The sequence below is a fragment of the Geotrypetes seraphini genome, chromosome 11, assembly GCF_902459505.1.
Source record: "Geotrypetes seraphini chromosome 11, aGeoSer1.1, whole genome shotgun sequence".
Taxonomy (NCBI): domain Eukaryota; kingdom Metazoa; phylum Chordata; class Amphibia; order Gymnophiona; family Dermophiidae; genus Geotrypetes; species Geotrypetes seraphini.
Genome location: NC_047094.1, coordinates 46726218 through 46747542, shown reverse-complemented (window position 1 = coordinate 46747542; position 21325 = coordinate 46726218). Strand labels below are relative to the sequence as shown.

At 41.5% G+C, this 21325-nt stretch overlaps 2 protein-coding genes across 11 annotated transcripts in view; one reads left to right on the top strand and one right to left on the bottom strand.

Moving 5' to 3' along the window:
- Window positions 1-1921: 1921 nt before the first annotated feature.
- HBZ (hemoglobin subunit zeta) lies at window positions 1922-18564 on the bottom strand. Of its 3 annotated transcripts, none has more exons than XM_033962846.1 (3): window positions 8705-8820; window positions 6344-6548; window positions 1922-2210 (listed from the first exon to the last, which is right to left on the bottom strand). In XM_033962846.1, exons 1-3 carry the CDS (start codon window positions 8797-8799, stop codon window positions 2082-2084), a joined length of 429 nt encoding a protein of 142 aa, XP_033818737.1. In that variant the 5' UTR covers window positions 8800-8820; the 3' UTR covers window positions 1922-2081. The 3 variants fall into 3 exon arrangements, 1 of the variants encoding a protein (XP_033818737.1); XR_004541053.1 differs by lacking the exons at window positions 1922-2210; window positions 8705-8820 and adding exons at window positions 10884-11100; window positions 18432-18564 and having other exon boundaries at window positions 6410-6548; XR_004541052.1 differs by lacking the exons at window positions 1922-2210; window positions 8705-8820 and adding exons at window positions 10884-11100; window positions 18225-18380 and having other exon boundaries at window positions 6410-6548.
- The window catches only part of NPRL3 (NPR3 like, GATOR1 complex subunit), a 95356-nt gene continuing 92372 nt past the window's right edge, over window positions 18342-21325 (top strand). For 3 of the 8 annotated variants that reach the window (XM_033962842.1, XM_033962844.1, XM_033962840.1), the window contains exon 1: window positions 18342-18486. Coding sequence is in view for 3 of the 8 variants with exons in the window: in XM_033962838.1 (XP_033818729.1) it covers window positions 18616-18736 (121 nt within the window). In the remaining 5 variants the exon portion in view is untranslated. Of the gene's footprint in view, window positions 18737-21325 lie in introns of all 8 variants that reach the window. The other 5 variants (XM_033962839.1, XM_033962841.1, XM_033962838.1 and 2 more) reach the window with 4 other exon arrangements.

Genomic DNA, 21325 nt, shown 5'->3' with positions numbered 1-21325 from the left:
GCTCTAGCCTCAGCACCTTGAGGTTGTGGGTTCAAACCCCACAACTGCTCTTTGCAACCCTGGGCAAGTCACTCAATCCTCCATTGCCCCAAATACATTAGATAGATTGTAAGCCCATCAGGACAAATAGGGGGAAATGCTTGAGTACCTGATTGTAAACCACTTAGATAACCTTGATAAATTGTATATAAATACCTAAAATCAAAAATTATATAATTATGTGGACTGCCTATGAAATGCCCATGCTTTGTCTAGAGATACAGCCCACTTGTGATTGTGCATTAAGCAACATAGGTACCAAGGGCCTGATATTCAGCCAGCATTGATCAGTGTTTTGCTGACTGCTGCTGGCATTAAATCCAGACACTCAATGCTGGGCCATGTCCAAGCACCAGCACTGAATATCCAGGTTTATGGAGCCAATGAAAACATTGCCAGTTAAGTGTGATATTCAGCCCTTAACCGGCCATGGGTTACCACATAAAGATAGGACTGCCTTTTATGCGGTTAATCTGAATATTGGCACTTAACTGGACAGGTGCAGACTCCACCCTGTAATGCCTCCAAAATAGCCAGTTTTCAGTTCAGTGCTAACCACTTATTTTCAGCGGCTCTAACTGGTTAAGTACCACTGAAAGTTAGTGGTTAGCCCTGAACAGGTGATTTAATTGGCCATAAACCATTCCTGGCTGGTTAAATTGCTTTGAATATTAGTCCTCAAATTTGTAGGAGAGTGCCTAGCTGCAGTGGCATAGTAAGTTCCTCTGTAGATCTTTGCTAGCACGAGCAACTTCTCCTGTCCTGGTTCCCTTTTGAATTACTTCCGGGTCATGGGGCCAGGAAGTGATGTCAGAGGGAAATCCAGTGCTGGTGTGAGGAGCATGCCACAGAAACCACTCGCGCTGGTGAATATTTAGAGGTATGGAGGGGAAGGGAGAGCGTGTGTAGTGGGGGACAGGATGGAGCGGGCTGGGAGGGGTGCGGGAGCAGGGGCGCAGCTATTCTCTATACATGGTGCACAAATTGGTGTCTTACCCTAGGTGCACTTATAGAACTGCCTTTTAATTTTGCTCATGAGGCAACAGAGGGTCAAGTGTCTTGTCCAAGATCACAAGAAGCAGCAGCAGGATTTGAACCAGACTTCCCAGGTTATCAGCCCAGTGCTCCAACTACTAGGCTACTTCTCTACTCATGTACAAATGGATTGATGGGAAAATTTTCCCTTCTCAGCAGTGGCATAGTAAGGGGGAGTGGGGTGGGGGAACAAGTGCCGTCTTGTTGGAGGCGCTGGCACCCATCATCTCTGCCCCCGCTCCTTCCCACCTCTCCCCCACCAAGCAGGTGTACCCCTTCCCTTCCCTTGTACCTCTTTCATTTTTCCTGGTGCAAGCCGTATCATGAACTTGCTACCCACGTCGGTGTCGGCTCTCTCTGTTGGTATCCACACCTAAGAAGTGACATCAGAGGGAGAATCGATCTGACAAGGGCAGAAAGTTTGAGATACTGTGCATGCTAGGAAAATTAAAGAAGTACAGGGGAAGGGAAGAGGGATGCAAGCAGCGGAGGGGGGCAGGAAGGAGGAGGGGCAGGGGAGGGGCGCCATTCACCCTTGCTATGCCACTACTTCTCAGATAATAATTTTAGACGAGAGATCCTGTTCCCTATTTCCAAAGTGTTTGGCCATGGAGTGTGAGTTCTGTTGAAAGGACAACCTTTGTAATCTAGCTCGTTTGTACTCCATTTCAGATTAGGTGACACCTTACAGAAAATTCAATTTCATCCTGCAATTCAAGTGAACCTGTATTTTCTCAATAGTGTTTGCACCAGCTGTGGATTGCATCTCTTTGCTGCCACTCAACAACCACTAATTCAATGCACAAGGCTGGCAAAAAAAAAAGAGATAATCATAGGAGACCATGAAGAAAGTTTCAAGGCTTTATTGAGAATTTAGTATAGGATGACATCAACTGTGAACCTCAATCCAACTCGACATTTTGTACAGTTAGGCATAATGCTTCATATCATTTATCATTCTGCTCTTATCCTTTATATTCAAATCCCTCTTGGCCATCAGCTAGAGTTTATCTGTATTTTGAAGTCAGGATTGCAGAAATTACAGCCAGGAACTTGTCCCAGGAAGCGTGGGTTTCAGAATTAAATTCAGCTGGACAGTGAATAGCCAGGACCACCAGGATGCAATGACTTAGCAGCTGTAATAGAAGAGAACAGCTTAAAATTTGACTGCAGTGTAACAAACAGTCCACTTTCATACCACTGCCTTTTGTTTCAATGCAGCCTGGGGCTGAATATAATAGAGGCAGTGAACTTTTATTTCCTGATCAAGAAACTACTAATAAGTTGCCCTGATAATGTTTTGCAACTGTCAGCACTCTATGATTGTACCCAACCAATGCACTACAGTTACAAAATTGTAAGTTTTATGTCAAGCAATACCTGCCTTAGATGAATCCCTTTATAAGGGTGGTTAATTAATCCCAATAAATAAAATACATAAACAATGCATAATATGAGGGGACATGTAAGCCCTGCGAAATCGAGGCTGCAATATTGATACCATGCACTTACCTAAAGTGTTTGCAGTGAAACTGGGCTATGTCAATAGGCATGGAAAGGCATTTTTGATATCCAAACCATTTTAAAACCCTGCTGAGCTAATTACTTTTACAATATTCTCCAGCAACGAATTCCAGAGTTGAACTGCATGTTGAGTGAAAAAAATATTTTCTCCATATTGTTCTGAATCTATCACGTAGGAGCTTCGTTGTATGCCCCCTAGTCCTTGTATTTTTTGGAAAAATTAAACAAGCACTTCACATCTACCCATTTCACTCTAACCAGTATTTTATACATCTCTATCATATCTCCCCTGAGTCACTTCTTCTCCAGGCTGAAGAGCTCAAGCTGCTTTAGCCTTTCCTCATTGGGAAGTAATTCCATCCCTTTTATCATTTTTGTCAGCCTTCTCTGTACCTTTTCTAATTTCACCATATCTTTTTTGAGATGCAGCAACCAGAATTGCACACAGTATTCGAGCTGCAGCTGTACCATAGACCAATGCATTATAACATTCTCATCTTTGTTTTCCATTCAGTGGCATAGCGAGGGGCGAGAGGCACCTGGGGCGGTGGCCCTCCCCCCACTCCTTCCCTAATCCTGCCTGCCGTGTGCTCCCCTCTTCCCTTGTACCTCTAGTTGAACTTGTTGCTCGCAGCAGTCAACATGCCCCTCACGACCCCGTCGGCCACTTCCTAAGCATGGCACCAACATCAGTGGGAGAGCCAACGGGGTCGCGAAGAACACTTTGTTGACTGTGACGGTCAACATACAGTTTAGAGGATAGAGTCAACATACAGTTTAGAGCAGGGGTGCCCACACTTTTTTGACTCGCAAGCTACTTTTAAAATGACCAAGTCAAAATGATCTACCAACAATAAAATTTTCAACGCACACTGTACGCATAGAATTGTTAATTATCATTCCTATTCCGGGGTTTTTTTCAAAGAGGTCAAAGCAGATGACTCTATGCACTGTCACCTCAGTAACAACCATACAAAAATAGACAAAACCCACTCCCCTCCCTTTTTACTAAACCACAATAGCAGTTTTTAGCACAGGGAGCTGCGCTGAATGCCCAGCGCTGCTCTGGATGCTCATAGGCTCCCTGCGCTAAAAACCACTATTGTGGTTTAGTAAAAGGGGACCATATTGTAAAATATAGACAGCAGATATAAATTCAGACACATTTTGATCACTAAATTTAAAATAAAATAATTTTTCCTACCTTGTCTGGTGATTTCATGAGTCTCTGGTTGCACTTTCTTCTTCTGACTGTGCATCCAATCTTTCTTTCAGCCTGAATGCTTCCTCTCCTCCAAACCTCATTCCCTGCCCCAACTTTTTCTTCCTCTCTCCCTGCCCTTTCTTTCTTTCTCTCTTCATGCCCCCTTTCTTTTTTTTCTATTTCTCTTCTTTCCTTCTGTCTCCCTGCCTGCCTCCTTTCTTTCTTTCTTTCTCCCTGCCCTTCCCCAAGGCACTGCCACTGCCGCTGCCATCGGGGAACAGGACCCAAACGCCACCAACGGATAACAGGCTCCAAAGCCGCCGCCGCTGCCGTCCCATGCTCTCTCTGCTTCGGGCCGATCAATCTTCCTCTCCCCGACGTCAATTCTGCAGTCGGAGAGGAAGTTCCGCCCAGCCAGGCAGCGATTGGCTGGCCCGAACTTCCTCTCCGACGGCAGAATTGACGTCGGGGAGAGGAAGATTGATCGGTCTGATAGATCGCCAAGGCAAAGGGAGTCCTGGATGATCGACTCACTTTGCCTTGGCAAGCTACTGGTCGATCGCGATCGACCTGTTGGGCACCCCTGGTTTAGAGGATAGAGCTTATTGTCTCTGCTATAATGGGGAGATTGACCACATTTAATCAGTACTTGGGTGAATCTCTTCATAGAGATGGTTAATAGATCATAATGGATCAATCAGTGATCATGACCAGAGCTCCAGGCAGGGGAAGGAACAAGAAAGCCTCCATCTTGTTTCCTCCTTCCCCTGCTGATCATCACTCCAGCGCCAAGGATCGCCAAAGCCCCGCCCACCCGACTCCTGCTGACCTGCAAGCCCTACTTAAAGGCCAACTTCCAGGCCACGATGGATTAGAGCTCCAGGCAGGAGAAGGAACAGGAAAGCCTTTTCAATCTGGCTTCCGAGAAGGCCATAGCAAAGAAGCAGTTCTTCTAGACATCATTGATGACAGTTGGTCAATACTAGATAAAGGTAGCGATGCCCTGCTAGTACTGATGGACCTAAGCACTGCCTTTGACACTATTAACCATCAGCTCCTATTGCACAGGCTCACCCCCGACCTAGGAATCAAGGACTCTGCACCTCCTTCCTTCAACAGAGAACTCAATCAGTACTACTAGGCCCAAACAAATCAGAACCCAAACCCATCAAATATGGAGTCCCCCACTCCTCTTCAACCTATACATCAGACCAGTTATTAACATCGCCCAAAAATACAACATCAAAATCCACTCATATGCGGACGATGTTTAGCTTCTCCTCCCGTTCCTCCCGACATTTAGTTTCTCCTCCCTAACCAACTCACCAACCTTCAACACTGCCTCACTGACATGCAAAACTGCATGATAGACAACAAACTCCAGCTGAATGCTGCCAAAACTGAGCTACTATGGATCAGAAAGAAGAACACTAATTTCACCTGCCCAATACCATCCTGGGATTCCATACTCTTATCAGCCAAAGACCAAGGGCTCCTTTTACTAAGGTACGCTAGCGTTTTTAGTGCACATAGTAGATTAGCGTGCACTAACCCTGCGCTATGCTCAATGCTGGCGTTAGCGTCTAGCATGCGTGACATTGTAGCGTGCGCTATTCCGCATGTTAATGCCCTAACGCAGCTTAGTAAAAGGAGCCCCAAGTGCACAGTCTTGGGTGGTACTGGATGGCCACCTGTCCCTCTCAGCCCATATCTCCCAAGTAGTCTCTATCTCCTTCTACTATCTGCGCCAGCTAAAAGAGATCAAACCGTATATCACTAAACCTGACCTAGCCCAACTCATCTATGCCTATGTGCTCTCCAGGATTGACTATTGCAACTCCTTTTTCAATGGAATCACTGCCAAGGAGCTCAAGCGCCTCCAGCGAGTCCAGAACTCAGCGATCTGCCTCCTATATGACCTGGATTACCACAACCCCATCTCTCCAGCCCTCCATGCAGAACACTGGCTACTAGTTAACAAGCGCTGTGTGTTCAGGGCCCTTATTATAGCCTACAAGAGATTCCACCTCATCGCCCCTGTCTACATCACATTCAAACTCCCTCAATATACTCCCGCACGCCCACTCTGCTCTGAGGCTGAGAAACGATTATACATCCCTGCAGGAGGATCCCTCCAAATGGAAACAGCTCATACATGCTCCTACAGCCACTTCATCCCCCGACTTTAGAACCAATTGCCTGCCCAGATAAGATCTCAAGACTCGCTGATGACCTTCCGGAAAAGGCTGAAGACCCATCTCTTCAACTGAACAGCCCTTACGGACAGCCCACTCCTTGCTTCCCTTTCTTAATCTCCCGCTCCCTCTCTATCAACCCTCCTCCTCCCTTCCCATGCTCCCCCTCTTCTCACCTTTCTCTCTACAAATGCCTGTACATTTTGTCCTGTATTTTACTAGGAATGTCAAATGTAACCCATCCTGTATTTAACTGTGAATATCAATTGTAACCTGTTCTGAGCTCCCAGGAGAACGGGATAGAAATCCAAATAAATAAATAAATTCCCTTGTACTATTAGCTTACTTTGAAGTTTTCTGGGTCCACCCTGAGAGAGTAGGCATGCAGGTCACTGAGCTTAGAGAGGCTTTCACTCAGGTTGTCTAGGTGCTTGGTAGCTTCTCCGATAGCATCCAGAATCCGGGTTCCTTGGGTACGAATCTGAGCAGAGCCAGGGCTAAGATCATAATGCTTGAAGTAGGTCTTGCACTGAGGGAAGCATGTGATAAGCCTGTAAAAAAAAAATCACAAATCACTTCATCTGTGCTAAACCACTTGCTATTATACAGCACTGAACCATGGCAGGTCTTTCTGAGATTTTATGTTTGAAATTTTAGAAGAGGGAATAATGTAGTAGAGTTACTTGTTGCAGTTTGTTTTGTTGTGAAGATTATGTGAAATATTCTGTTTGTTTTACTGTAATCCGCCCCTAGGTTATAGGTGGAAAAGAAAATTTTAAAATAAATAAATAAATAAAATTGGGGTCCTTTTACTAAGGCGCGCAAGCGGTTTTAGTGCGTGCTAAAACCGCTAGGGCGCCTTAGTAAAAGGACCCCATTATGAGGTAATAAAATTCAAAAGAGCCTGATACAGGTTATACTTTTTTTCCTGGACTCATTTAATATATTTATGACTAGCTTTTGAGAGCTATACTTCCTCATGTCTATACAAAAAATGAAGTAAGGATGATGCTGCTATTAACCTAATTTTGGTTTGGGTCTTGTCTCGTATGGTAGGTTCTATGACCTGTAGTAAAGAATCAGTTTTTGGAGGTAATTGAAAAGTAAGCAAACAATAATTTCATACTTCATATCAGATAAAATGATTAATATATATTGGGAGGATTAGCATTTGATAATAAACATGTTAAATATAGAACTAATGACTGTCAGGGATTTTAAAAAGCTGGTTCTTTACCGCAGGTTTATCCAAGTTCAGTCCTTGAAGGCTACAAACAGGCTAGGGTTTCAGGATATCCTTAATGAATATGCATGAGAGAGATTTGCTTGGCAGCTACCTTCATTGTATGCAATTCTCTCTCATGTACTGTATATTCATTAGGGATATCCTGAAAACCTGATCTTTTCACCCTCGAGAACATAAGAATAGCCATACTGGGTCAGACCAATGGTTCAGCTAGCCCAGTTTCCTGTTTCCAACAGCGATCAATACAGGCCACAAGTACCTGGCAGAAACTCAAACAGTAGCAACATTCCTTGCTACCGATCCAGGGCAAGCATTGGTTTCCCCCATGTCTGATTCAGGCAAGCCTGTATTAGAGATTGTGATCATGGTCATTAGAAGAGTGCATGAATTATTCACAGATGATGCTGTGCATGAATTTTCAGAGCCATAGAGGCTGATCAACTTATATACAACATCTTTGCATAATGGTTGTGCTGGGCCAGTATAATGAATTAAAGCCTGAAATATATCCAGTTTTCTCCAGGACCTATAGGGAACTCTACGCTGAAACCTTTGACAAACCCTTAAAAACACTCTGGTCAAAATTATAAAAGCAAAGCTGTGAATTAATCTTTTAAGTGCCAGCAGCAGGGAAAAGTAACACAGTACATGACGGCAGATAAAGACCTGAAGGTCTGCCTACCAAAGTGGCCAGAGCTGCACCCACCACTGTGCAGGTCAAAAGACAGATGAAGAGTCAGCAGCAACTCCAGTAGCTGGGAACTATTGCCAGTGCCGGATAGACTTCTATAGTCTGTGTCCGTCAAATGGCAAAAGACAGATTTGCTATGCATCTCAAAGAAGTAGGGTGATCAGTCTCTATGTAAGAATGACATTTCTGAGCAACATCATCCCAAGGTCTCTGTGTTGGTTTTATGCAGCTTCTGAATCCATACAAAAAGATATAAGTTAGAGCTACCCCACAGAGACAACACAAGCCTCCTTTTACCCAGGAACCTTTATTCATAGAGGTCTGTTTTATAATCTACTAGGGGCCACTGAAAAGTTCTCAGCCCATCCAAGAAGAGAATGATGTAGAGCCATGAAACTTACAAGTTATTCCACAATTTTCATTCCATTTCACATCATTGAAATAAAAAGTGTCAAGAAAAGTGTGGAATAACTTGTAAGTTTCATGGTTCTACATCATTCTCTTCTTGGTTGGGCTGAGACCTTTTCAGCAGCTCCTTGTATATATGTTAAAGAAGATAACTGAAAAAAGCCAGATTAGATAGACAATTATTTTTTCACTGAGTTCTAGAAGAAGAAAAAAACAAAACAGAGATAAAGTGATTTGCCTCAGGTTATACAAGGATCAATGGACAACATACAGTAAGTCTCATCTGAAGACATTGTACCATTAGGCCATTGCTTTTCCATACTACTAATAACACTTAAATAAGAGCAGCAAGCATATGTTACCTCTGTAAAGCTTCACTTCCAATGGCTTCGGTTTGGCCTGAAATTTTTCCCCAAAGTTTTATCACAGCAACTTTGTCTCCCTCAGTCAGTGCCATCTTGGTAGGTTTAAGGCTGGACGCTTCAATTACTTTAGCAAGAGATTGAAGACAAGACCATGCAGCTGGCTGAATTGCATTCCAGTTATAAAGGGGAACTGGGAGAGTGGAATGTGAGAGAGGGTCATTCTTGGGTCCCACCCAAGGAGGGGTGGTTATCTCTTATCTCCTGAGGAACAAAGCCTTCTGGAGCTGGACATACAGAGGTGTTATCTGAATCTTGCATTGTCACAAAACTCAGCCACATATACTGTACTTGCAATTAACCAAAAACAGATTCCATTGCCGCATAGCCAGTGACCCACCCTCTCTGCCCTTGCTGAAGGTCTTTTAATGGTATTCCATTTTACAGTAACTAATCCTCTGAGTAACTAGTATGGCTAAATGAGTTCATTTTGCAAGCTATATTCAAATAAAGATGAACCTGAATGGTGTCAATGTACTTATCAACTGATTTTTTTTAAAGGGCCATGTGAGTTCAAATACTGTTGTCTTACTAAGTTTCTGAACAAGCAGATCACTTTATTTCTTTTGGTGTCTCACTTTATTTAGACATTACACTTCTTCCTCTGTATTCGCTATGATAGGGGATTAACAGAACCGCAAATACAGAAAAACCGCAAATAACTTTTTCATATATTATTTGCTGTTTTCTATTAAAAACCATTTTGAATATGGTGAAACCGCAAATAACATGGTGGGAGACCTGGCCTGTTCCTGAAGGAGAGGCAAAACATGGTGAAGAAAGTGCTGAGAATCAGCGATTTTCTCTGTAAACGCTTGGAATCAGCGATTTCTCTATGCAAGCTGATGTAATTTGGGGGGAGGAGCCAGCAAATTAAAAACCTGCGAATAATCGAAACCACGATTGCTGAAACTGCGAATATGGAGGGAAAAGTGTACTGACAGCTAGTTTTTGTTTCAGAAACTTATAGGAGAGGCACCAAAAGTTCTACTATTGAACAATATTTTATTTCAAGATCCTGGGTACATATATATAAAGCAAAGCTGAGAGAATGGAAGTTGCAGAAGAATTAAGGCTATTCTTATGTTCTTATAGTCTGTTATTAAGACAGGGGGGAAGCCTCTGCTTGCCCTGGATCGGTAGCATGGAATGTTGCTACTCTTTGGGATTCCAGAATCTTACTATTCTTTATGATTCTGAATGGAATGCTGCTACTCTTTGGGTTTTGGCCAAGTACTAGTGACCTGGATTGGCCACCGAGAGAATGGGTTACTGGGCTTGAAGGGCCATTGGTCTGACCCAGTAAGGCTATTCTTATGTTCTTAAGCGGTAGAATGGACGCTATTGGTCCTTAGAGAATATGAAACCAGCAAGTGGTCAGTCCATGAGGGAGCAGTTGTGGAAACAGAACCAATGATAAATGTAACAGTGGGGCTAGTAAAAATCCAAAGTATGTCCTGTATTATGGGTAGGAAGGTTAACCAGCTGCTGGCAACCAAGGTCAGACAAAAGAGAAAGGAAAGAGGCTGTTCTAGGGTTCAAAAGGGTGTCTGCATAGATTTTAAGTCACCCAATATTACGAAGTTGGAATAGCGGAGCACGGTATCAGTCAAGGATTGAGTGAGAGAGTCCCAGAGTGTCACATTTGCTGAGGGGGGGAGGGGGGGACGGGACAGGACAATAGACTAGAAGTCAATGGCTGTGAAATAGTTGGAGAGGATTGCCAGACCACCTCCTTTCCCTGTGGGTCGGGAGGCATGAAAACAATGAAAACTAGGTGGGAGACAGTGAAACAAATACAACTCTTCACCAGGGTGGATTCAAGTTTCTGTGAGACAGAGAATGTTTAAGGAAGAAAATATCAGAAGGTTTTGTAATGGCTGATTTAGTGTGTAATGAGCAGCAATTCATAAGAGACATATTACAGGACAATGGATTTTTCATAAGAGGAGCCTTTGATGGCCTACAGTCTTGAAGACAGCGATAAGATCTAGGTTGACATTCCCAGTGAACCGGTATGGGCCAGGAGAGCAGAACTGGTTGGTCCTGGTGATCCATAATGGGATTCCTGAAGAAAAGTAGAAGGCAAAAACAGTGCAAACAGATCAAGAATACTTACAGTGCAGAAGAATAAAGTTTGGATTCACCCCCAAAAAATTTGCTCCAAGGAACTCATCTAAGGAGAGTGTTCGCTCCTCCCGCACATTCCACCATGGCGTGGGATGTGCCAAGATATTGAATAGAGAAACTTCTGGATTGGTACTTATGTCAGCAGATCAAGGCAGTGAGAACCAGGCTTGGGAGGGCAAGTGTAACAGAGAAATCCAGAGATAAACCTAAGGAAACAGGAGGTACAAATAATTATAACAACAGATATTGCAAGCACACAAGCAAAGAACAAAATCACTGAATAAACAAGTGGATACAGATGAGCCAGTTGATGATAGTGTATCTGAATTTTCAGAAAGCATCTGACAAATGTGACACGGAAGTCCTATCATGGAATGAGAAGAGGGGGAAAGAAGAGGGGAGAAGGAGGGAAAGGTCCAGCAGTTTTCCCTATCCATGGGAGCTGGAACCCGCAGAAACCCTGGGAGGAGGGACAGGCAGGAAACAAAACCCAGGAAGCTGCTCAGACACACAGCTTGGGGAAGGCAGACGAGGATCATGGGAATGGTCGTAGCAGAGACTCTCTCTCCTGGTGAGCCAATTAGTCCACACTTGTTCAAATCAAGGAGAAAGGGCAAATAGTCAAGCAAATTCTTACAAAAATCCAAAAATATCACTCCAAAACAAAAGCACCACACAAACCAAGAAAGCTAGCTTATTACTTAAGCAAAAGAAAAGCCTCAGACAAACGGAGAGGTGTACCCATACTCTTCCACCCCAGCATCATAGGCAAAAAGTTTCACACAAGTTTAAAGTTAGCAGGTGGGAGCAAAAAAATGAAATGATCGTCGGCCTGGCCTGTTTGTGTTCAGTGGTTTTTACCATTAATCATTCTCGGCTATTGATATAAGAGGGTGGTTTGAAAAGTTTGGTAAATTTCCATGAGATGGTGTCACAGTCCATTAATGTATCGATGCCATCAATGAATATTTTGCAGAGTAAGACAAAACCTATTATTCCCATGAAATGAAAAAACTGGAGACTCGCTGGACTATGGGCTCCTTTTATCAAGGTGCGCTAGCGGGGTTAATGCGTCCGACATTTCATCACGTGCTAACCCCTGCGGCGAGCCAAAAAACTACACCTCGTCAATGGAGGCGTTAGCGACTAGCGCAGCAGGCGGTTTAACGCACGGTATTTTGCGCGTTAAACCCCTACCGCAGCTTGATACAAGGAGCCCTAAGTGTATATAGCCCTCAATGGAGACTATGGGGTTTAACTTGCTTTTTTACCATACTTTCGAATCACCCTTGTAAACCTAAAAAATATAGATGCAAACAAATTATCTGTAAACAGAAAATGACTTCAGGACATCAAGCTCCTACTTGAGAACTATCTAGAGACTGTATAGAGGCTCTCCCAGCTCTGCCATTCTCTGGAAAGGGCAGGTAAAAAAGGACAGCAGAAGAAACCATCTATTTCCATCTTGGATAATTACACAGATATTTGCTTCATCACCGAGGAACATGGACAAGGCCTCAGATCAGTAAAAGCTTTCATAAACTATGCAGGGTTTGTGTTGCAAGGATATATGGTGCATTTTGAAGTTCAGTTCTCTAAAAGGATTCCTCCCATAATGGTTAGCATGAAAAAGTTAGCAGTTATACTGTTTTGATTTTCATGCATCTATCATTATTCTGAAGTCCCTACTGTACTATACTGACATCTGTTTTGCTGATTTAGTATCTGAAAGTCCTTTTATTGATCTGAGTTTCCAATAAAATTCCTGAAAATCAAGCGTGTAGTTGTGAAATCGCTTGGAACATGTTTCCTATATCCATGTACAACAGAACAGTTGCTTTTGTAGTCTATATGAAGTCACATGTGACTTCATGAATATGAATCCCAAGAAACAAAGGAATGTTAATAAATTCAGAAAAATTATTATTATTATTAAAATCATAAAAAACAATTTGAATTAAAACATTCATAAGTTAATTATTAAAACATCATATGCCAATTATTGTGATGTAGCCCTTATGAGAGTGAAATAGTAATAGAGGTCTATAAAATACTGAGTGGAGTGGAAAGGGTAGAAGTGAATTGCTTGTTCACTCTTCAAAAATACTAGGATTAGGGGGCATGCAATGAAGCTACTAAGTAGTAGATTTAAAACAAACCGGAGAAAATATTTCTTTCCACAATGTGTAATTAAACTCTGGAATTCGTGAGATCAGGAAGCTTAGCGGGGTTTTAAAAGGTCTTGGATAATTTCCTAAAAGAGAAGTCCATAGGCCATTATTGAGATGGCTAGGGAAAATCCACTGCTTCTTCCTAGGATAAGCAGCATAAAATCTGTTTTACTACTTAGGATCTGGGTTAGCCACTGTTGGAAACAGGATGGTGGGCTTGATGGACCTTCGGTCTGTCCCAGTATGGCAATTCTTATGTTCTTAAACATGGCAATATCAGGGTTTTAGTTTTTCATTTATGTTATAATGAATGAATTATGGTGATGGGTGTTCTTCATTTGGTCTTTTTGTTTGTGCCTTCATGAACATGGGGGACATTGTCTTCCAGCTGTCTTTTTAATGCCAATTACATAACATTCTAGAAAGTATTTGTAAGCCTACTGTTCAAAAAAGAAATGCAGCATCAGACACCTCAAAATTCTTTTAGACAGAAGTTAACATGATGGAATTATGATGGCTTGGAATAAGCATAGGCAAAAGCATAGAAATGTATTTTAGAAAGTTTACCAAGTCCAGACAAGAACATCAAAGTCAGTGCATTGCCAGTGGTAGTAGCTAAGTTGATCCAGATGAAGAGACATTTCAAAAACCAGAAAACCTAAACTACGAACGTTAACAAAACTGGAACTTGGATAGCAACAAGAACAACCTTGTTCTAAAATGGCCACAAAACTGTCTATGTGCTAGGACATAAACCATGAACATCCATTGTTCCCAGAGCGGAACTGCCAGCTGTCAGAGATATCATTAGATATGGATTGTATTTGAGAGACATCAGTGATCAAGATAGATGAAATTACAGCACTGATGGACTGGTCAGTGACCTAATGTCTGGATTACTTGCTCAGTAGTACAAAGCAAATCCAAAATTCAGTGGTTCTGTTATAAGCAGCCATGTTAGGATTAAAAGAAAGTTGAAATCCATGTGGGAACAAGCCAGCAAAGTTTCTGTGTGCAGAGCAAAAGTGGAGGAGAAAGACATTTGACTTGTACTATAAAAGGTGGAACATTAAATTTAATAAATGATAATAATTATAATAAATGATACAACACCACAGAATGTGTTGTGGAGGGACATTTTCCATAGGATGTCTAAGTCCATCTTTGGATGTTTCTCACGAGACATCCAAAGTTGGAGGTGGAGAAACAGCTACTTTTAAAATCAGCAAAACCTTTAGATGTCCAATATTTTGGGTAAAATTGCCTACTTAGACATTCAAACTTAGAACATCCAACTTTGTTCACCATTTTCGACCATTCAAACTTAGAACATCCAACTTTGTTCACCATTTTCGACCACAAAAACAACCAAGTTCAAAACATCCAAATCCAGATCATTTGGATGTGGAAGGAGCTAGCATTGTAATGGACTGGCAGAGCAGTGGAGCACCTTAGAGGGCAGTACTGTAAACTTCACATAAAAGGTGCCAGATGTACATCTCACTATATTCCCCTTATAATGTATGGTGAGCCCTCCAAAACTCCCTCAAAATCTACTATACCCACCTACCACTCCAATAGCCCTTATGGCTGCTGGGTGGCACCTATATAGCAGTATAGTAGGGGTTTGGTGGCCTCACACTTTCCACCAGAAATGTAGTGGTTAGAATGGCTTTTGGACCTGGGTACTCCTCTCTGTGGTTCAGTAGCCAATCCACTAGACTTTCCCATACCAGGTGCTGCTGTTCTAGAGACAGGTATGCGCTGTTTCATTCACATCTTTGTGGGGTGGGAGGGGGGAGTGACTACTGGGGGAGTGTATGGGGGACGGATTCATAACTTAAACCCTCCAGTGGTCATCTGGTGAGTTTGGGTACCTTTTTGGCACTTAAACTTTTAAAACAGGTCTAGCTGAGAACATCTAAGTTCTGTCTAGGACAGGGGTCCCCAAAGTCCCTCCTTGAGGGCCAAATCCAGTCGGGTTTTCAGGATTTCCCCAATGAATATGCATGAGATCTATGTGCATGCACTGCTTTCAATGCATATTCATTGGGAAAATCCTGAAAACCCGACTGGATTCGGCTCTCAAGGAGGGACTTGGGGGACCCCTGGTCTAGGACATCTTGGGACAGGTTCAATTATTATAGTAAGATGTCCAGAATACACCTCCAAATTCAAAATAAACTGCTGGGGAATAAGGTCAAAAAAATGTTCCTGAAGGTCCAAATAATGTAATACAACAAATAAAGGAACCAAAAATACGCTTCAGATACCTTATTAACCTTGAGTGGTGCTCAGAAACCAAGATGGCATATAAAGAACTCAAAACTGGGGAAAACCCCTAAAGAGATTCTTATGATATCTATCATTGCACCAGTGTATGGTATAAAGGTACTGTAAACTCTTTGAAAATTATGTTCATAGCTGGTAATGTATCCAAAACTTGAATTGTCCAATATGGCTTTAAAGAGAGATAGCTAAACAGCTTAATAAGTAAACTTAGCTTGAATGTTCAACCCGCGATGGTACAGCTGGGTTCTGACGCGTTTCGCCCCTATGGCTTCATCAGAGAACCCGCCAAGCTAAAGATGAACACGACTTGAAACAGTCCTGTGCTGAAACAATGGAACATAATTTTCAAAGAGTTTACAGTACCTTTATACCATACACTGGTGCAATGATAGATATCATAAGAATCTCTTTAGGGGTTTTCCCCAGTTTTGAGTTCTTTATATGCCATCTTGGTTTCTGAGCACCACTCAAGGTTAATAAGGTATCTGAAGCGTATTTTTGGTTCCTTTATTTGTTGTATTACAGAATACACCTCCAACATGCCCTCTCCCCCCCCTTTAATTTTCGATGTACAGCAGCTAGGATGCCTTACAAGATGTCCAGAAAGATGGTTTTGAAAATCCGCACTTGGACATTCTGGCAATTAGCACATCCAAGTGCCAATTTATGCCATTATTTGGACATCTTACTATTTTGAAAATGTCCCTAATAGTCAGAGTAATAATACTGTAAATACTGTATTTGGCAGTGTTTGTTCTATAAAACAAGAGAGAATGTACCACTTCAGTGTCAGCATGCAAAAATAAACTGCTCTGTGATTACAAATCCTTTTGTGCTTAGTTTGCTGGTTTCAGTATTTTTCCTGCACTCTGTCAATAGGGCTGCATTTTTTTTAAGTAGGCACTGAAAACTGTAAGGCTGTTTATAGCTATTCTGCATGTTATTTTAGATTTTTTAATTTGTAATTTTCAATTTGTATTTCTTATCTTTTCATTATTTTTTTTATTTTGGACTGCATTTTGGTTAAAATTTGTAATTGTGATTAATCATGCAATTAATCACACAATTGAAGGTATGCTAATTATTTATTTTGTTTCCACTGCAGCTCTTTGTGACTCTGGGCAATTGAGGGTTAACCCCCTCTTTTATAAAGCCATGTTAGGGTTTTTTATTGCAGGCTGCAGCAGTAAAAACTCCAATTCTCATAGAATTCCTATGAGCGTTGGAACCTTTACTGTGCGGCCAGCGATAAAAAACCCTAATGCGGCTTCATAAAAGGGGGCAGGGTAAGTGACTTGCCAAGAGTCACAAGGAGTTGCAGTGGGGAAAAATAAACAAATAATATACCTTTAATTGCGTGATTAATTATAATTAAAATTTTAATCAAAATGTAGCCCTAAGGGAAAGTAGAATAGAAAACCCATAAAGTGTTTTGTCATCACAAAGCTGAATAAAAACTGTCTAATACTCAAACACATTATTATCGTTCAGTATCCTTGTATAGAATGCTAATTATTTCTTTGTTGTGTATTAAAATTTCAATAAAAACCATTTGAATTTTAAAAAAAACTGTCTAATAATCCCCCCCCTTTTACAAAATCATAGCACAGTTTTTAGTGCAGGCCAAGGTGGTAACAGCTCCAAAGCTCATAGAATTCCTAGGATCGTTGGAGCTGTTACCACTGTAGCCAGAGCTAAAAACCACACTACGGTTTTGTAAAAGGAGGAGGATATTAGCTCTCTGATATACATCATCTTATGCCCATGTGACAAATTCTATGTTGGTATGTCTTCAAGATCATTCAAAATCAGATCACAGAACACAAGCCCAATTTTAAACAAAGAATTTCAGAACCCTTGATAGAACATTGGGTTGATTTAAATCATTCATTCAAAGATTTGAAATGTTTCGCTACTGACCACGAACCAGTTTCTGTAAGAGGAGGTGATAGAAAAAAGAAGTTACTCCAGAGAAAAGCAAGATGCATTTACAGACTTCGGTCTATTAAACCTATGGGTCTTAACAATTTTGTGTTGAATATTTTTCTATAAGAATCCACCAGTTGAAATTGATAACATGAAAAGCAGTTTAAGTGCATGTGCAGTACATATATCAGAAACATGATTAGATACATAGGTTGTTGATGTATAAGGAAGTTTTAGTTAAAAGTGCATGCATGGCGTCTTTGAATTGACAGGCACCATTTTATGCATAAAAAAGTGAGTCAAAAGTGAGCTATATTTTTGACTAGTGCAGTAAGGGCTCCTTTTACTAAACTGCAATAGTGGTTTTAGCACATGTTTAGCCCACAGAATTTCCACATGCATTAGATGCTAATGCCAGCACTGAGCTGGCATTAGTTTTCTGCGTAGCGCGGGGGTTTGTGCGCGCTAATATTCTGCGCGTGCTAAAAACGCTAGTGCACCTTAGTATAAGGAGCCCTAAGTATTGATTTTAAATTGTTCTGTCTGGATTAGCAGACATATTGGTGTTAGGTGTTCTAACATATTTTATATACAGTATTTGATTGTAGAATGAAAAGCAGCTTTATAAATCCAGCTCCAGAAGAAGCCGTTTCTACAGGTGAAATGGGTCCTTGTTGAGACTAAGCTGCATATGAAGATAAGTGTTGTGGAATATTTAGAATTAAATTTTGAGTTGAATACACTAGAATCACAATAAGAAAGGTTTTTTAAAAAAAGGTCAATGATAGAAATTGGTAACTGATAAGTCTGAGTTACATTTCATTCAATATCTGAGCCAGTTTCTGAGATCTTTTTACTCTTCTGGATTAGGAAGGAACTATATAAACAGTACAAAAAAGGAACTGATAATGCTGCTATAGAGGTCATTGATGGGACCTTACCTAGAATACTGTATCCAATTTTGGAGGTCAGGACATTAGAGCCACTGATAAATACAAGATCAAAGAGCTGCAGCATTGTTAAACTAAACTAAACCTCTCCTTTCCCGGCTCCACAACCGTCTCCACACAGAAAGCGCGCGAGACTTGCGGGAAAGAACGTGAGATTGCAGCGGATGGTGGCGGCCGGGAAGGGACAAGCTTGCTTACTTTCCGTTTCCGGGTGGGCGCGAAGCTCTGGACAGGTGCTGGTTAGGTTGCAGAGGTGAGGGCGGCCCAGTAACCATGTTCAGGACTCCTGCCTGTGGCATAAGCGAGCAGGAGCTCGGCAACCGCAGCTAGCCCCCTCCAAGCTCTCGTCCACCTTTCCAGGGAGCTCTGTCGCTTCCCGAGAATGGTGGGGGAGAACAGTAGTCCCATCAGTGTCATCCTGGTGAGCTCGGGCAGTAAGGGCAATAAACTGCTCTTCAGGTATCCCTTCCAAAAGAACCCGGAGCAGCAGGCCTCTCAGACAGGTGAGTGGGAAGAGCCACACAGGTCAGGGCTCAAAACGTCAACCTCCTCAGACCATTTCAGCGTTTGAGGCTTTCCTGGGGCGAGGGAAGCTGCTCCTAATTAACCAATACAGTAAAAACCTTGGATTGCAAGTAACTTGGCTTGCAAGTGTTTTGCAAGACAAGCAAAACATTTGATTAAATTTTAACTTGATATACAAGCGACGTCTTGCAATACAAATACATACAGAATACACACATCATAACTGAGTCGATGGTTCTTCTCTTTCTGATGCTGTTCTAAACGAGCAAAGTCTTGCAATATGAATACATACAGTATACACGTGTCACATAATCACAACTGAGCTGATGGTTCTTCTCTCCCTGAACTGCAGGAGTGTATGAGCAAGGTCTTGCAATACAAGTACAGTATAGTATTTTGTATTAAAGTTTTTGGGTTGTGGAATAAATCTTCTGAGTTTCCATTATTTTCTATGGGGAAATTCGCTTTGATATACGAATGCTTTGGATTACAAGCATGCTTCTGGAACGAATTATGCTCACAAACCAAGGTTTTACTGTATTGTGAATATAAGAAAACCAAGACCCTGAACACAGATCACATCGATTAAATGGAAAGTTGGGGGGGGGGGGTTGTTTTATTGTTTTGTGTTTTACTGTATAATTGTGTATGGTTATTTATTTATTAGGATATATTTGCTGCCTTTTTGAAGGAATTTGCACAAGGCAGTGTACAGTAAGAATAAGTCAAACATAGACAATTACAGCAGTAATAATATTCAAATTGCAATCAAAGTATTGCATAGTATGCTACATTACAATGCCAGCACATTACATGGTAAAAAAATTTCAATAGACAACATAGGGTGTAAGCAAAGATGGAGCAATATAGATAGATATTAAAGAGCAGCAGGAGTAAAAAAATAAGGAGCCTAATTTACCCTCCCCCCTTTTTCTTTCTTTTTTTTAGTAAGCTGCGTTAGAGGTTTCTACTGCAGTCTGGAGTGGTAAATGCTCTGACGCTGCTCCAACTCTCAGAATTCCTATGAGCACCCCGGGCCATGATAGAAACCTCTACCTCGGCTTAGTAAAAGAGGGCCTTAAAGAAGTTATATATGAGGTTAGAATATTTCTTGTGAATTCTCAGCTAGGTTAGGAGTGGATAAACATGTCCTGCGATAGTATCTGCAGCTGGTGTCATTCCTGTGTGTGTGTGTTAGCAAGTTAGTTACTTCTTCCATTAAAGGCCTAGTTGAAGAGTCCAAGCTTTCACCTGCTTTTGTAACCTCTGAGGGCTTGGGATCGGTGGGATATAAATGCTGTAAAAAAAGCATTATCACAACATAAATGGCTCACACATGGACTTGGGGAATCCAGGTTTTGAAACAGGCCCATTGGTGTGGCAAAAAGTGCACAGTTAGCTACAGTTTATTGAAGCTTAATATACTGCTTTACTGCTAAAGCAAACCAAGCAGTTTACAATAAGATCAATTTAAAATCAAAATCTGAAACAGAACTCCATCAATAACCGGACAGCCCTCCCCCCAAGTAAAACAAAACCACATACACACAAAATAAAATATTAGACATTCACACCAGACATTCACTCCCCCACAGCCTCTAGTTCCCAAACCAGAGCTGTCAAGTTCTCCATTCCAGAACGGAGACTTTTTGGTCTGTCCTGGTTTTAAACTTATATCCCAAAGCAGTGTAGTATTTGTAGTCCGTGATTCTATCTGTTGAAATTGCTGTTGCAGGTCCCATAATGCACCAGGATGAGGTTGGCAGAAATCCAGGAATGAGTAATTTGGTAGCTCTGGAAATATATAGGAAGCCTAATATTCACAACTTCTGAACAGTTCCTGTTAAGGCCAATTATTGGTACTTATCTTATAACTGCACATTCTGCTTTAGGTTCCATTTATAGAATTTGGGGGGTAAGAACATAAGAAATGCCATACTGGGACAGACCAAAGGTCCATCAAACCCAGTATCCTGTTTTCAAGTGTGGCCAACTCAGATCCCAAGTTATGCTGCTTATCTTAGGAATAAGCAGTGGATTTCCCCAAGCCATCTCAATAATGGCCTATGGACTTCTCTTTTAGGAAATTATCCAAACCTTTTTTTTAAATCCCGCTAAGCTAACTGATTTCACCACATTCTCCAACAATGAACTCCATAGTTTAATTACATGTTGTGTGAAGAAATATTTTCTCCAGTTTGTTTTAAATCTACTACTTTGCAGCTTCATCTCATGTCCCCTAGTCCTAGTATTTTTGGAAAGAGTGAACAAGCGATTCACATCTACCCTGTCCACGCTACTCAGTATTTTATAGACTTCTATCATATCACCCCTGAGCTGTCTCTTCTCCAAGCTAAAGAGCCCTAGCTGCTTTAGCCTTTCCTCATAGGGAAGTCATCCCAAGCCTTTTATCATTTTTGTCACCCTTCTCTGTACCTTTTCTAATTCTGCTATATCATTTTTGAGATACGGTGATCAGAACTGCATACAGTATTTAGGTTGTGGCTGTACCATGCTAACTGTGTATTGTTGTAACATATGGTAAAGTACTTTTCAATATTCAGATA

Bases quoted from the DNA above. Each gene is read 5' to 3' on its own strand.
- HBZ (XM_033962846.1), bottom strand. From the start codon at position 8,799: ATGGCACTGACTGAGGGAGACAAAGTTGCTGTGATAAAACTTTGGGGA. The intron at 6,549-8,704 runs GTAACATATGCT...TTTTTTTTACAG, and splicing joins GGAAGTGAAGCTTTACAGAG to GCTTATCACATGCTTCCCTC. The intron at 2,211-6,343 runs GTAAGCTAATAG...CTTCTATTACAG, and splicing joins TGGACCCAGAAAACTTCAAA to CTGCTAAGTCATTGCATCCT.